General features: G+C 40.4%; 2 protein-coding genes across 2 annotated transcripts; one reads left to right on the top strand and one right to left on the bottom strand.

Moving 5' to 3' along the window:
- Window positions 1–1,327: 1,327 nt before the first annotated feature.
- eaf1 (ELL associated factor 1) lies at window positions 1,328–6,711 on the bottom strand. The gene is made up of 6 exons (XM_088602120.1): window positions 6,458–6,711; window positions 5,386–5,480; window positions 4,927–5,063; window positions 4,569–4,735; window positions 3,235–3,435; window positions 1,328–2,862 (listed from the first exon to the last, which is right to left on the bottom strand). The coding sequence occupies exons 1-6, from the start codon at window positions 6,555–6,557 to the stop codon at window positions 2,816–2,818; spliced, it is 747 nt and encodes a 248-aa protein (XP_088458246.1). The 5' UTR covers window positions 6,558–6,711; the 3' UTR covers window positions 1,328–2,815.
- Window positions 6,712–7,095: 384 nt separating this feature from the next.
- On the top strand, window positions 7,096–11,913 carry mettl6 (methyltransferase 6, methylcytidine). Its single transcript, XM_088602132.1, has 5 exons — window positions 7,096–7,873; window positions 9,218–9,352; window positions 10,550–10,720; window positions 11,012–11,153; window positions 11,442–11,913. The coding sequence occupies exons 1-5, from the start codon at window positions 7,535–7,537 to the stop codon at window positions 11,579–11,581; spliced, it is 927 nt and encodes a 308-aa protein (XP_088458258.1). The 5' UTR covers window positions 7,096–7,534; the 3' UTR covers window positions 11,582–11,913.
- The last annotated feature ends 354 nt before the right edge of the window (window positions 11,914–12,267 follow it).

Here is a 12,267-nt window from a genome sequence, read left to right on the forward strand (position 1 = left end):
ACTAGAGGAGGTCATTCAGCACATCTAGATCGTTTGCTAGTTGATAGTTAATTGATCACAGGATCCCGTCCAGCAGAGTTTTGAAAGAACCCGGGGCATCGGCTTCGACAACACAACTGGGTGGCTTGTTCCACACTCCCACAACCTTACAAATGAAGCTTTACTACTGCTTTATACCATAATTATATTAGCATAATTAAAGTGTGAGCTTTTGACTATATTTCTTCACGTTTTATTTGCTTATTTCTTGGTTCCCCATGTTGTTTAGAAGGTGTGACCGATGTGAATACCTCGTGCTGCTGCAGACACACATGGTCACAGGCGTTGAAACACAGTATTGCAATCAGGGCTGCAACATTCCTCTGATCGCCTGTAACACAGCTCACTCGGAAGGAGATGTTACATAATACAGGACACAGGGCATTCTGTGCCTCCAGCTGCATGCTACCATTTATGGCTGTAATACCACAGCAAGTGCCTAGATTCTTCTTATTAATCTCCTAGGAATTGTAAAATAGAAAGAGCCTGGAAGAAATACGGTTTACAAAATTCTGCATAAAGACAAAAATGAAGAAATGGCAACTGATGATATGCACACAACAACAGGAATTTAGAGCCGGGTTCTGCGTTCATTCAAACTGAGAGTGGTAGGTCACAGCACAACACAGCTGTTGCTATAGCAAGAAAGGGGGATTGACCTATCTTAACTAAGATCTAAATCTGCCCACCACCACGCACAAGGCCCTTGCTGGTGTTGAGTGACAGAGTGATTAACCCCAACTCATTTCAGTCATCTGGGATGCCAAACCTGGCTGTAACGTTACTAGAAAACTCCATTTAATTTTATAGCGGAACAAAGCTTTTTACTTTTTTTGATTAATTAACAACATGAAATAAACATTAAACAGGAACCAAGTCAAGGATTTGTTTAATACTGGTCCTGTCCATGTTAAATACTTCTTTGTGAAATGACTAGCAATAAGGTGCTAAAGAAGACCTAAGACCAACTGGTGGTGGCAGCTTTATGTTATGGGACTGGTTCTCATCAGCAGGGACTGGCTTGTCAATAGATGGAGATGGAGAGGGTGAGTTCTAATGCAATCAGTATTTTATTTTTATTTTTTTAATTTCTTTCATTCATGAAAGTGTTTAGTTGGGGCATTCATGTTTTGAGTAAAAGCATTCACGTTAAACAATGTGTCACTTGTAATTCAACAAAATGAGACAACATCTGAAAGGGATGGTTACTTTTGCAAAGCACTGTATGAAAACATTTCTTAACTTGAAGTACTTTTTACTGAAATATTTAGAAATAATACAGAGGGCCTTTTTTGATCTCCCCAGAAAAGTTTCAAAGTTTAATAAAGATACAGTGCTTGAAGTGCAAAACACATGTAAAGAATTAACAATAATAAGCACACAAAAATTACTACACAATTTTACAAATCTGGCCAGAAGAGGATTAACTAGATATGATACATTGTTCATGTACAGGATATATCAAACTGAAGTCACTTTTGTAGTTAAATAACTGTTTGTTTTTTTCCTTTGTTATTTAAATGTCAGCTGTACCCCTGTGCTCTTCCTTTCCATTTAAAGAATGTGTTAGTAGCTGTCTGGCTTATATACACAATATTAAGAGAATAAAACTCTCTTTAAAAGTAACTTCTCTTTCCACTCTGCTCCTATTTAATATATTTCCAATATTCTGAACTACACATTTTAACACTTTTGTAAACAGAATTGTTTACCGATAATCATTCAAACACAGCTTCTCTTTCTCTAAAATAATTGATTATGCATTTTGAACAAATAAATTAAGTGACCAAGGATTTGGACCCAACCACAAATTGCAGGTCTTGTACTTGAGTGTGGGTTGCTATTGGTAAGAAGCTGAGGTATCTGTCAAGCCACAGGTGCAATTAAACACCAAGTCTGCAGTTCAAAAGTAATGGGTGGAACTGCTACGAACAAAGGCAAATAAGCAAAGGAAGTTTCATATGTTAAATGTTTCATTTCACCATTTTATATGCTGGCACCAGTCTTTTTTTAAAGTATTTTTTCCTATTATGTACGTTGTTCTACTCAAGCACACTTGAAAATCAACCTGACTACACTCAGGACACCCTAACTGCTCCATCAGGATTTATTTTCAGGAAGGAAACGGGAAAAGAATGTGATGTTACGTGCTGTTCTGTGGAACAACTCCGGGTTCAGGAAACTCTCATGCACAATGTTCAGAGCTCGGTCATTTCAGGGACTAGTGTGGCTGTTAATTCACAAAAACTGAGCAGTTTTAACATACAGTTTAATAATGACATGTTAAAACGAAGGGGTTCAAAAAACAACATAGATTTATGTGATATTTCTTCTGTGGGGCATGTTCATGTATAAAAATTAAGAGCTTAATTTTGCTGATACTGATATTACACAAGTCCAGCAGCACAGTGTTCTAGGCTGTTAGTAAAGGCTTTAGACTTTCATGAGAAAAAAAGAATGATTTTTTTCTTTCCAGATAGATATATATATACTATTCCCTTATAATGTTATATGGGTATAAAGACACAGTGGACAAAAATAAATAGAGAATCCTTATGTATGTATTCATAATATCACTACTTGCAAACTCTTCTCATGTTAGAAGATTGCGTCTAAAGATAATGAATTACATACGTAAGAAAATACAATCTAAAACACTTCCGGGTTGGACAGGCTTGTGTGATATTAAAATACACTAAAATCAGGCAGTAAAAACATATTCTCGTGGTAATCCTCGCTTGGACTCAAGTCGCTGCGATGAGAGAGGACCCGGGGCTCAGTCGTCACTGTCACTTCCAGATTCACTGAGCTGCAGGTCATTTCCTAAGGCAAAAAACAACACATTACTCCACGGGGACTGCTGGGACTTCAACATCCCGATTCATTTCTCTGTCAGTTTTAGTTGTTAATATCGCTTAGTCCAATCAAGTCCTGTTGAAAATCCAGTGTTATCCAGACTTTGTTTCTTTAATCTTTCACAGATAATCCTTAAACATCTCTGGCAGGACTGTGAAAAAACAGGAGCTACTGCATAGGTTGGGTGTTAATGCCGAAACCTAAGTGCATTGCTTAGCAGAAGGCTGCTTATTTCCCTCTGTTTTATGACACGATAGCTCAGGCGGATGGAAAGCTCCTGTGATTCCTGCAGGAACAGGAAGTCCAGGTGCTTATCGAAGCAGGTCCCGGCGTACTCACTCAGCGTGCTCATGAGCTGGTGGCTGCCCTGCGGCCGGCCCGTGCCGTTGCGGGCACCGTGCCGTGGCTGTGGGTCCTCCTGCTCCCCGGCGCTGCTGGAGCTGTCGTCCTCGCTGCCCGACGAGCTGCCCGAGTCCGAGGAGCTGCTGCCCCCGCTGCTGCTGCTCATCTGCTCGATGATCTCCACCTCCGCGCGCAGCTCTGCACGGGCGGGAGCATCGACACCGACACTTCCTTCTCTGCCCTCTGACGCGCCCGCGGGCCGCAGAGCGGCAGAGTGCCCCTACCACACTCTACTGGCAGTACAAAAAGAATGAGGACCCGAAAAGGCTAAACCTGAACTGTTTCCCTCCGTACACCTGAGTGCTGCTCTTCTATATTCCCTTGAGAAACAGGAATCTATGAGTAAAAAAAGTCCTGGTATTACTCACCTTCTAAGATAATAATAGATCATCTTCCCTTCAGCACGTTTGTCTCAGTAATGAACAAATGTATATACGTAGACGGTTAGTGCACACATGAACCAGACTCTGGGACAGGACTGCAGTGATCATACAGTATATTGAGATACTCAAGAGGGGGAGGAGCCGGAGCCTGCAGCTGGGGACAGGGGGGTCCGCCCTGCCCTGCCCAGATTTCTAGGATGAGGCAATGTGGACAAGAATGAACAGCATTGTTTCCCTTTAGTTAGATGTTTCTTTTCAAGCATTGGTATTCATGTAGCAGGGTGTGGCTGACAGGCCCTCTCTGGACTTCGACAGTCAAACTGCTGATACAGCTTGAGTGGGTGACTACAGAGCCTTAGAGTATGGTCACACTTTTTGTCCTCATTGCTGGATCAATTTATTTATTTTTTGCACAGCAATATCCAAAAATTTTTAATTGCAATGGGACTACATTCCATTGTCAGGAAATCACTTATTTGTGGTGAAGGCCCAGCTAACCCAGTTTCCTGGAAACAGAAGGGACAAGGCTGGAGACCACCCGCATGGGATGTCAGTTTAATGCAAGACACATCCCTACGCATTAATTTACCCCGACAAAGCAGCACAAACCCATGACCACCTGAGGTGAACACACAGTCACTGCAGACAGAAGGCATTTCAGTCCGGGTTCGAGCCCAGTGCCTATGTGCTGAGTGACTGCAGCCCAATCTGTAACCCCAAAGGCTTTATCAGAGTTTGTATCAGAGAACAGGCAAACAATCCTGAAAAAGGAAACTCTTTTGTGTTGTGGCCACTGATCATGAAGGACCCACCTGCCCAACGGATAAATTGTTTTTGGCTAATCCTGCAAATAAAGGTTACAATACAGAATCTTCAATGGGCACCTACCTCTCTTAATGTCATCCAGCTGGGGCTCGGGGGAGGGGTTGTCTTTAGTAGGGGAGGTTTTAGCCCCGACGCCAGGCTTGGTCGGAGCTCTGAACTGTGCGGGAGGCTGAGTTGCCCGTACTGACTGCTGTTCTATTCTTGCCTGTATTTTACTGCTGCCTTCAGCTCTGAAACCGAACAGCAAGATGATTTAAACACAACAGCACAGAATAATTTAATTTGCCATCACGGTACACTGTAAGCAAGAGTGTTATCTGCTCTTTAAACAAAACACTTCGACATTTGGCTTTGAGGTGCATTATGAATTAACTGTTTAACGTCTTTTCGGGCACTGTATATTTTGTTACATGGCTCTTACCTGGTTTTCTTCACTTGTATGCTGCTGCTGAGTTTCTCCAGCATGAACTCCCCTGTGTCATGGTTGATGATCAGCACGCAGTCTTTTTGATATGGTCTTTTGTTACCTTTGAACACAGTCATTGGTGGTGTGGAGCCCTTGAAATGGGAAAAAAAACCCACAACAACAACAACACAACTTTAATTTAGAAAATGTTATACACACCGTAATAAATTATATTCTACATCAATATTTTAAAGTAAGACTCTCCCAAGTTTTGACATAATTTCAATTTTTCAGTAAAAAGTTAATAATTTACAACTTTACCGACTTCTAGAGATCAGTTTAAGAAAAAGAAATTCATTTTAGAATCAAGAGATCTGGAATCAGCAGCCATGCATTAAATTAACCACTAACGACCACTACAAACTACATTTTAGGTCTGTAGCCTGATGAGCCATGGTGAAGACTGGGCTTTACCGGAATGTGAGGTAGAGTGATAGTGACTTCATCTCCTTTGCCTACTTGGAGCTCCCCTTCGCAAGATGTGTCGATGGACGCTGGTTTAAAGTCATCTGGGGAGCACAGGATGCGGAATGAATTCTGACAGCCATCTGCGTTGTTTGCACTTTCATTCCAAAACGTTTTTCGCACCAAAGAAAGAAAACCTTTCTCCTCGCCCCATCACACCACCCATCCATCTTGTAACGGGGAAGCCGGAGCCGATCCCAGCCAGCAAGGGGTGCGAGGCAGGGCACACCCTGGGTGGGACACCAGTTCATCGCAGATCACAGACACACATGCTCGCACCTGTGCCGGTTTCCCCACAATACCCAGAGGAAACCCACATGAGCAGGGGGAACATGCAAACTCCACCAAGACAGAAGCCCAGGTTCAGAACACACATACAGTAACACCAGGCCTTTACAGCCAGTAGCTGTTATCTGAGACTGTGTTAAAGTCTTCAGTTATCCAGAGTACACCTGTAGTGTGCTCATCTGTATCAGCGGGGTATTGGCTGGAGTAACTGTGGGTGAAACACCTTGCTCAAAGGTACAACAGCAGCATCACGTTCAGGGTTTGAACCTACACTCCTTTCTAGAATCACATCACACAGCTGCCTTGGTCGAGTTTAACTGATTAGTAAATACAATAATTATAAAATCATATCCATGGAGATCATTCTCCTTATTTAACAATACAGCCCATAAAGAAAGGAGTATAATTAAAAAAAAATATTCTATCATGTTTACATCTTACCTTCTTACCCAATATACTTATGCTCTGAAAATGACAAAAAATCAGGATTCCAACTTTTAGACGTTCTAAATTCACGAGGAGCCACCAAAGAAATCCCTTTCTGAATTCACAGCGTACTAATTTTACTCCCTAACCTTTCCGTTCCCCAAGATAGGTATTATCACTGCACATACGTGTAATTAGCCCTACAAGTAAACAACATTTAGAGCCTTTATAACGTCTAAAACTTTGCTGAGACTTCGTGTGTTAACAACAGGATTATTGTGAATAAACGTAAAAGTTTCACACTTACACCTGATGGTGTGAAATGATGATTTCGGACGCTTTTCAAAGCTCTCTCCGAGCTTCAGGACATGCTCTTTGTCTAACAACGGGTTAGAACTCCCATTCATGTTTCCAGTTTCAATGTCCGATTCACATTAATAAAAAAATAAATAAAAAATGCAGCGGCACACACGTTTAAAAAAAGTCGTGGGACATAAAACCAGATTGTAGGATTCCCAGTTGCAGGAGGCCGAGCATAACAAACACTCCTCTTCCTGTTTGTGTCCGACACACAAATGTCGCCGATGACAACATCGAGACCAAACTGGAAAACTGGAAGTTTCAACGTCATGAGAATTAACTGATAATAAAGGCAATTTTTAAAAACTTGAACATCTTCATGATTTGTGTTTGTATAATCTAATTGCGAGTGCGTTGCACAAAAAACCCATTTTGAACATTTTCCTACAAAGACAATTTAATTATTCAGTTTCATATCCATAACACGGGAAACGTACTGCAACTGTAATACGGAAATAAAGTAAACTGAATTACCGCAATAAAATATCAACAACAAGTTTTTTTTTTGCAAAATCATCAATCAAAATAATGCAGGAACGCAATATTTTTAGTTGGTTTAACACGGATTAAATTAATCGACGGAAAGGATGTTTTAGTTGTAATATTCCGGGTGGAATTTTAACTGGAATAGTTGGACCTCAGTTTTTACGCATTCATGTTTAAAATATGTTATATGGAGTAACTGTACAAAATAACTATTATGGAGCAAAAAAGCAAATGTTGCGTCCCCGTTCGTACAGTTGCTTTCAAAATACGAGTGGTTAACTGAGGCACGTGTAAGAATTTTACACGTTTAGTACTGCGTACAGTTTTAAGATTATTTTATTCGGGTAACCCATTCATTCCCTTAATTTTAGAAAATGCAGTTGCACACTGTATGTGTTTTGTTTTCTTCAAGTTCAATTGAGTCTTTGCGATAGAACGATTAGCTGTTTTTTTTGTTTTTTGTTTTTGTTGCAAATTTCTGTTTCCTTCGGTTTTATTTTTATTTTTTTTGTAGTTTGTGCAAAAAAAAAAACTCTGTATGCCACTTAGGATGGAGGGCATAGACTCTGAAGATGCCTGCGGTCCACAAGGCGACAGTGCAAGTCCTTCAACTGGGACACAGTTAGCTGGGCTTGCGGACTCTGAGGTGTCTGCGGCAGTATTCCAGAGAAAGGAACACTGTGCAAGGGCTCTGTCACCGGAGGAGAGGGCGAAACTGAAAGGAGACCAATGTTTAGTGTCGGACTTCAAACAGCAGAAGCTCGAGAAGGAGGCACAGAGAAACTGGGACTTGTTCTACAAAAGAAACAGTACAAACTTTTTCAAAGACAGGCACTGGACCACAAGAGAGTTTGAGGAGCTCCAAGCGTGCAGAGAGGTATGGCAGGTGGATTTGTGTCCTTATAACAATATAATAATAAACTCCATTTTATATGGCGCCTTTAAAGGTGGCTTCTCAAAGCACTTTACAGAATGGCAACAACAATAAATAAAAAGAATACACAAGATAAAACACAATTACAATATACAGAGGAGACTGTGGATGGTGGAACTATGAAAAGCAGAAGCAGAGGGGTAAAGAATGGAACCAGTTAACTAAAGGCTCTTCTAAAGAAGAAGGTTTTGAGTCTGGATTTAAAGGAGTTTAGAGAAGGTGACTCTCTGATATCCTTAGGGAGAGAGTTCCAGAGCTTGGGGGCATAACAGGAGAAGGCCCTGTCACCCATACAATGTAGATGGGCTTGGGGGACAGTAAGGAGGGCAGAATTAGAAGAGCGAAGGTTGCGAGGTGGGGAGTAGGGCGATAATAGTTCAGACAGGTACTGAGGTGCCAAGCCAAGCAGAGCCTTATAGGTGAGCATGAGGATTTTAAAGTCCACACGGAATTTGACAGGAAGCCAGTGCAAGGACTCCAGGATAGGAGTAATATGATCACTTGCTCTAGACCTGGTCAGGATTCTGGCTGCTGAATTTTGGACATACAGGAGTTTGTACCCCAGCGAGTAGAGCATTACAGCAGTCAATTCGAGAGAACACAAATATGTTGATCAGCTTTGTGTCCTTGAGGCCAAAGCAATAATATCAGCTCGAAGTTTGATGCTGCGTTTTAATTGTTCCTTGTGTGTTCAACCCTGATCTTCATCAAAGTAAAGTGAGATGCTTGGAGTGTAGGGGTAGTCAGCCTTGCGTCCCATTACAGAACTTTAAACCTTCCAATTAATTGCTTCTGAATTGTTTATTTACCCCAGTTGAAGATTGGATTGATAATTAAGCATAAAGTGGAGGAGCGATTGACTACCACATTATAGGTTTATTCAACTTGTAAATCATTGCATATATATCATTACATACTTTTGTCTTTGTAAAAGATCCATTTTAGAACTTGTCCTTAAGACTGATAAGGCAGACTCATTGAGGTCATGTGTATTGACAATTCCTGGTTGTTCCGTTTCAGAATATTAATTCAGTCAATGTAGAATGACAAGGAAGGTTAATTTACATTATTGGCTTTGTTGGGCCTGTAATAAATGCCATATGGTTTTGGTTTTGGTTTATGGAAATTGTAGAAATCTTATGCCTTCTATCTTTCAGTGTAAAGTTACCATCTCTTAATGTGGTATTCATGAGCAGCCAATGAGGCAAAGTATTTTTTTCCCCACAAAATTCATTGAAAACTAAAAACGTCAGTATTTATATTCCTATTAACATTTGTGTGTTTCAGTTTGAGGCTCAAACACTGATCCTGTTAGAAGCTGGCTGTGGAGTTGGAAATTGTATATTCCCACTGTTGGAAGAAGATCTCAGTATCTTTGTGTATGCTTGTGACTTTTCCCCAAGGGCAGTGGAGTTTGTGAAAGTAAGTAAACTGGAAGAAATATTTATAGTCTTATATTTTTTGCTGATTCAGAACCCACTGGCAGTTCAGACAATGAATGTCAATTGGACATATTAAATGTGGAAACCTTTATTTATTTTTTAATTTAACCTGAAAATGTTTTAATGCATTGTTATGTGGTTTTTGTTAATTTGTCTTTGAGATTTGTCCTGTTTTTAGTTTTGTGAAGTGCTGGAATGCCTCAGCATCAAGGCCACACTGTAAAAATTGCAATTATTTTGTCTTTCCTGCTAAGTGCCAAATTAAGATGGGATTCATTGTAAGAAGTGTGCGTTTCCCTGCACTGTACGCAATGCGGGTTTAATTAGGTAATGATCTAAAACATTGTTATATCACATGGTCGTCAGCATGACATAGTCACAGGTGATAATGTTTTGCAGTTAACAAAATGTGTACAAACTGTCAGATATTCAAGATGCATAAAGCTTGAATAAATTAAGGACTACAGACTACAGCTACCCACCTGAACAATCTCAGAATAAGACTGAAAATACTGCTTCTCATCAAGGAATGAGTTTACTTCTGACTTCAGCAGTGCATTTTTAACTCCCTGTACGGATGTGGCATACACACTCTTTGGAGTCTGTCTTTATCTCAGTTCACAGAACAAAGCTCTGAACACTGGGAGGCCATGTTTTCTGTTCTGTTGCTCCAAGCATTTGTAATGATCTCCCAGCTAATATCAGATCTTGCAAGTCACTCAACACCTTCAAATACTGTCTTAAAACTCACTTTTTTATTTTTACTGTACTCATTTGTGTACAGTTGTCTTAATTATTTTTGTAATGCACTTTGAAATGATGTATCATAAAAAGCACTATACTCCTATTGTGCTCAGACTCTTTTGAAGCATGATAATGTACAATGTTTATCAGTAAACCATCTGAATGTTTTAAAGTAGTTCAGGTGGAGAGCTGCGTCAGCATGTGTAGGCTGCAAAGGAACAAGTAATAGGTTTATTCCATGCTGAAAGGAGAAGAAAGAAAACACAATGTTTCGGCTGTGGAGCCTTCTTCAGGTGGAAGGATTTGGGTGTTCTTCGGGTGTTCCTCACCCCTATAACTTGTTCCTTTGAATATATTAAATATGGCTTAGTGTGAGATCGTGTTTTTCTAGTCTATTATAATGTATCTGTTTGATGCCACTGTTTTAATTCAGCAAAACCCCTTGTACAACGCCGAGAGATGCGAGGCTTTCCAGTGTGACCTGACCAAGGATGAGTTGTCAAAGAATATCCCACTGGAAAGTGTGAATGCTGCCACCCTCATATTCGTGCTGTCTGCTATACACCCAGACAGAATGCGCCTGGCCCTTGAAAACATCTACAGAGTAAGTACAGAAGTGGTCTTCCTCTCAGTGAAGAAAAAGAAGGTTTAAATGGCTCAAGCTAGAATCTTTCTCCATTAAAGCTTCTCCATATACAGTGCCTTGCAAAAGTATTCACCCCCCTTGGACTTTTTTACGTTTTATTGTGTTACAGCATGGGACCATGATGTATTTAACTGAGACTTTTTGCCACTCATCAACACAAAGTCCTCTATAATGTCAAAGTGAAAAAAAAAACATGTTCCACGCTGTAAGACAATATGATGTTTTGTTTTTCTTCATCGTGGTGGGCAGGTCTTGAAACCCGGGGGCACTGTCTTGTTCAGGGACTACGGACTGCACGATCACGCCATGTTGAGGTTTAAATCCGGGAGCAAGCTTGGAGAGAACTTCTATGTGAGGCAAGATGGTACCAGATCGTTCTTCTTTTCTAAAGGTGAGTAGCAGACATTCTCAAGCCATCGATACCGTTCTGTCACCCTTTCAACTTCAGGTTCTCTAAAAAAAATTAAAACATATTTTAGTAGCTAAGCCTAAGCAGGGGCAAGATAGGATTTATACAAAAAAGACATAAACACAAAACAAATTTGCTGTACTGTATAGCTATAACTACTACATACATAGTTATATAAAAATAGAAAGAATGAAAGGCTTTCTCTATATGTGATGTTTTATAGTGTGTAAAACCTGCCTTTTATTTTGTTCCTTGTACTTTTCTGTCTAGAGTTCCTGGAGGATCTGTTTACAGCGGTGGGTTACGAGACCCTGGTGAACGAGTACGTCCTCAGAGAAACTGTCAACAAGAGAGAGGGGCTTTGTGTCCCAAGAGTTTTTCTTCAAGGCAAATTCAAGAAGCCACTCTGACAAACAGACTGATGGTGATGCTGCTACTCGGAAAGAAAAGACTTTGTATCTGAAAAAACCCAGGAGGGATTTTATTTGTGAATTTCTTGGCAGAATTCTAACCGATCTCATTCTTCTGACCAGCATAGGATTTCATGTCCATTTTAAATACAACACTTTACCTGCTTGTGGAAGGGAGCCTTAAGGTTTTCACAGCTCAAGTGATTTTATCTCGGAAAGAAGAATTCTCTATTTAAATTATCTTTTGATGTGTATGCAAAGACCTGTAATGAAACATGTGTATCGTGTTTCCACTGTACTGTTTTTGTTAAATAAAAAAAAAGCAAGGATAAGAGGATTAAACATCTCACGGATCTTCCAGCACACTGTTGAGCCAGTCTGGAAGATTACAGGGCTAAGGTGTTTCCACAGATGCTGTAAAAGAATGCAGTGTGGAGTAATGGTTAGAACTGTGTTCTCCTGACGGCTGGGACAGGGGTTCAGATCCCTAGAGTCCAGATTGCTCCAGCAAACTCTGCTCTGTCGATATCGAATTTTGATGTTCAATGATGTTTTTAGCATTTTTTAGGTTATTTGATGTGCTACAAGTATCTGCAGAAAACAAGGCAAGGTGTGGGTCATCTTTGTCCAGGCAGAAAGGTACTTTATATATTCTCATCCTTGAACTCTAAATCTCAGCACACACC

The sequence above is a fragment of the Lepisosteus platostomus genome, chromosome 12, assembly GCF_059453375.1.
Source record: "Lepisosteus platostomus isolate fLepPlt1 chromosome 12, fLepPlt1.hap1, whole genome shotgun sequence".
Taxonomy (NCBI): domain Eukaryota; kingdom Metazoa; phylum Chordata; class Actinopteri; order Semionotiformes; family Lepisosteidae; genus Lepisosteus; species Lepisosteus platostomus.

Coding starts and splice junctions, on each gene's coding strand:
- eaf1 (XM_088602120.1), bottom strand. CDS start 6,557: ATGAATGGGAGTTCTAACCCGTTGTTAGACAAAGAGCATGTCCTGAAG. Junction 4,736..4,926: donor ATACAAGTGAAGAAAACCAG/GTAAGAGCCATG, acceptor GTTCGGTTTCAG/AGCTGAAGGCAGCAGTAAAA. Junction 2,863..3,234: donor CCAGCTCATGAGCACGCTGA/GTGAGTACGCCG, acceptor TTTTTGCCTTAG/GAAATGACCTGCAGCTCAGT.
- mettl6 (XM_088602132.1), top strand. CDS start 7,535: ATGCCACTTAGGATGGAGGGCATAGACTCTGAAGATGCCTGCGGTCCA. Junction 7,874..9,217: donor AGCTCCAAGCGTGCAGAGAG/GTATGGCAGGTG, acceptor TGTGTGTTTCAG/TTTGAGGCTCAAACACTGAT. Junction 11,154..11,441: donor ATCGTTCTTCTTTTCTAAAG/GTGAGTAGCAGA, acceptor TTTTCTGTCTAG/AGTTCCTGGAGGATCTGTTT.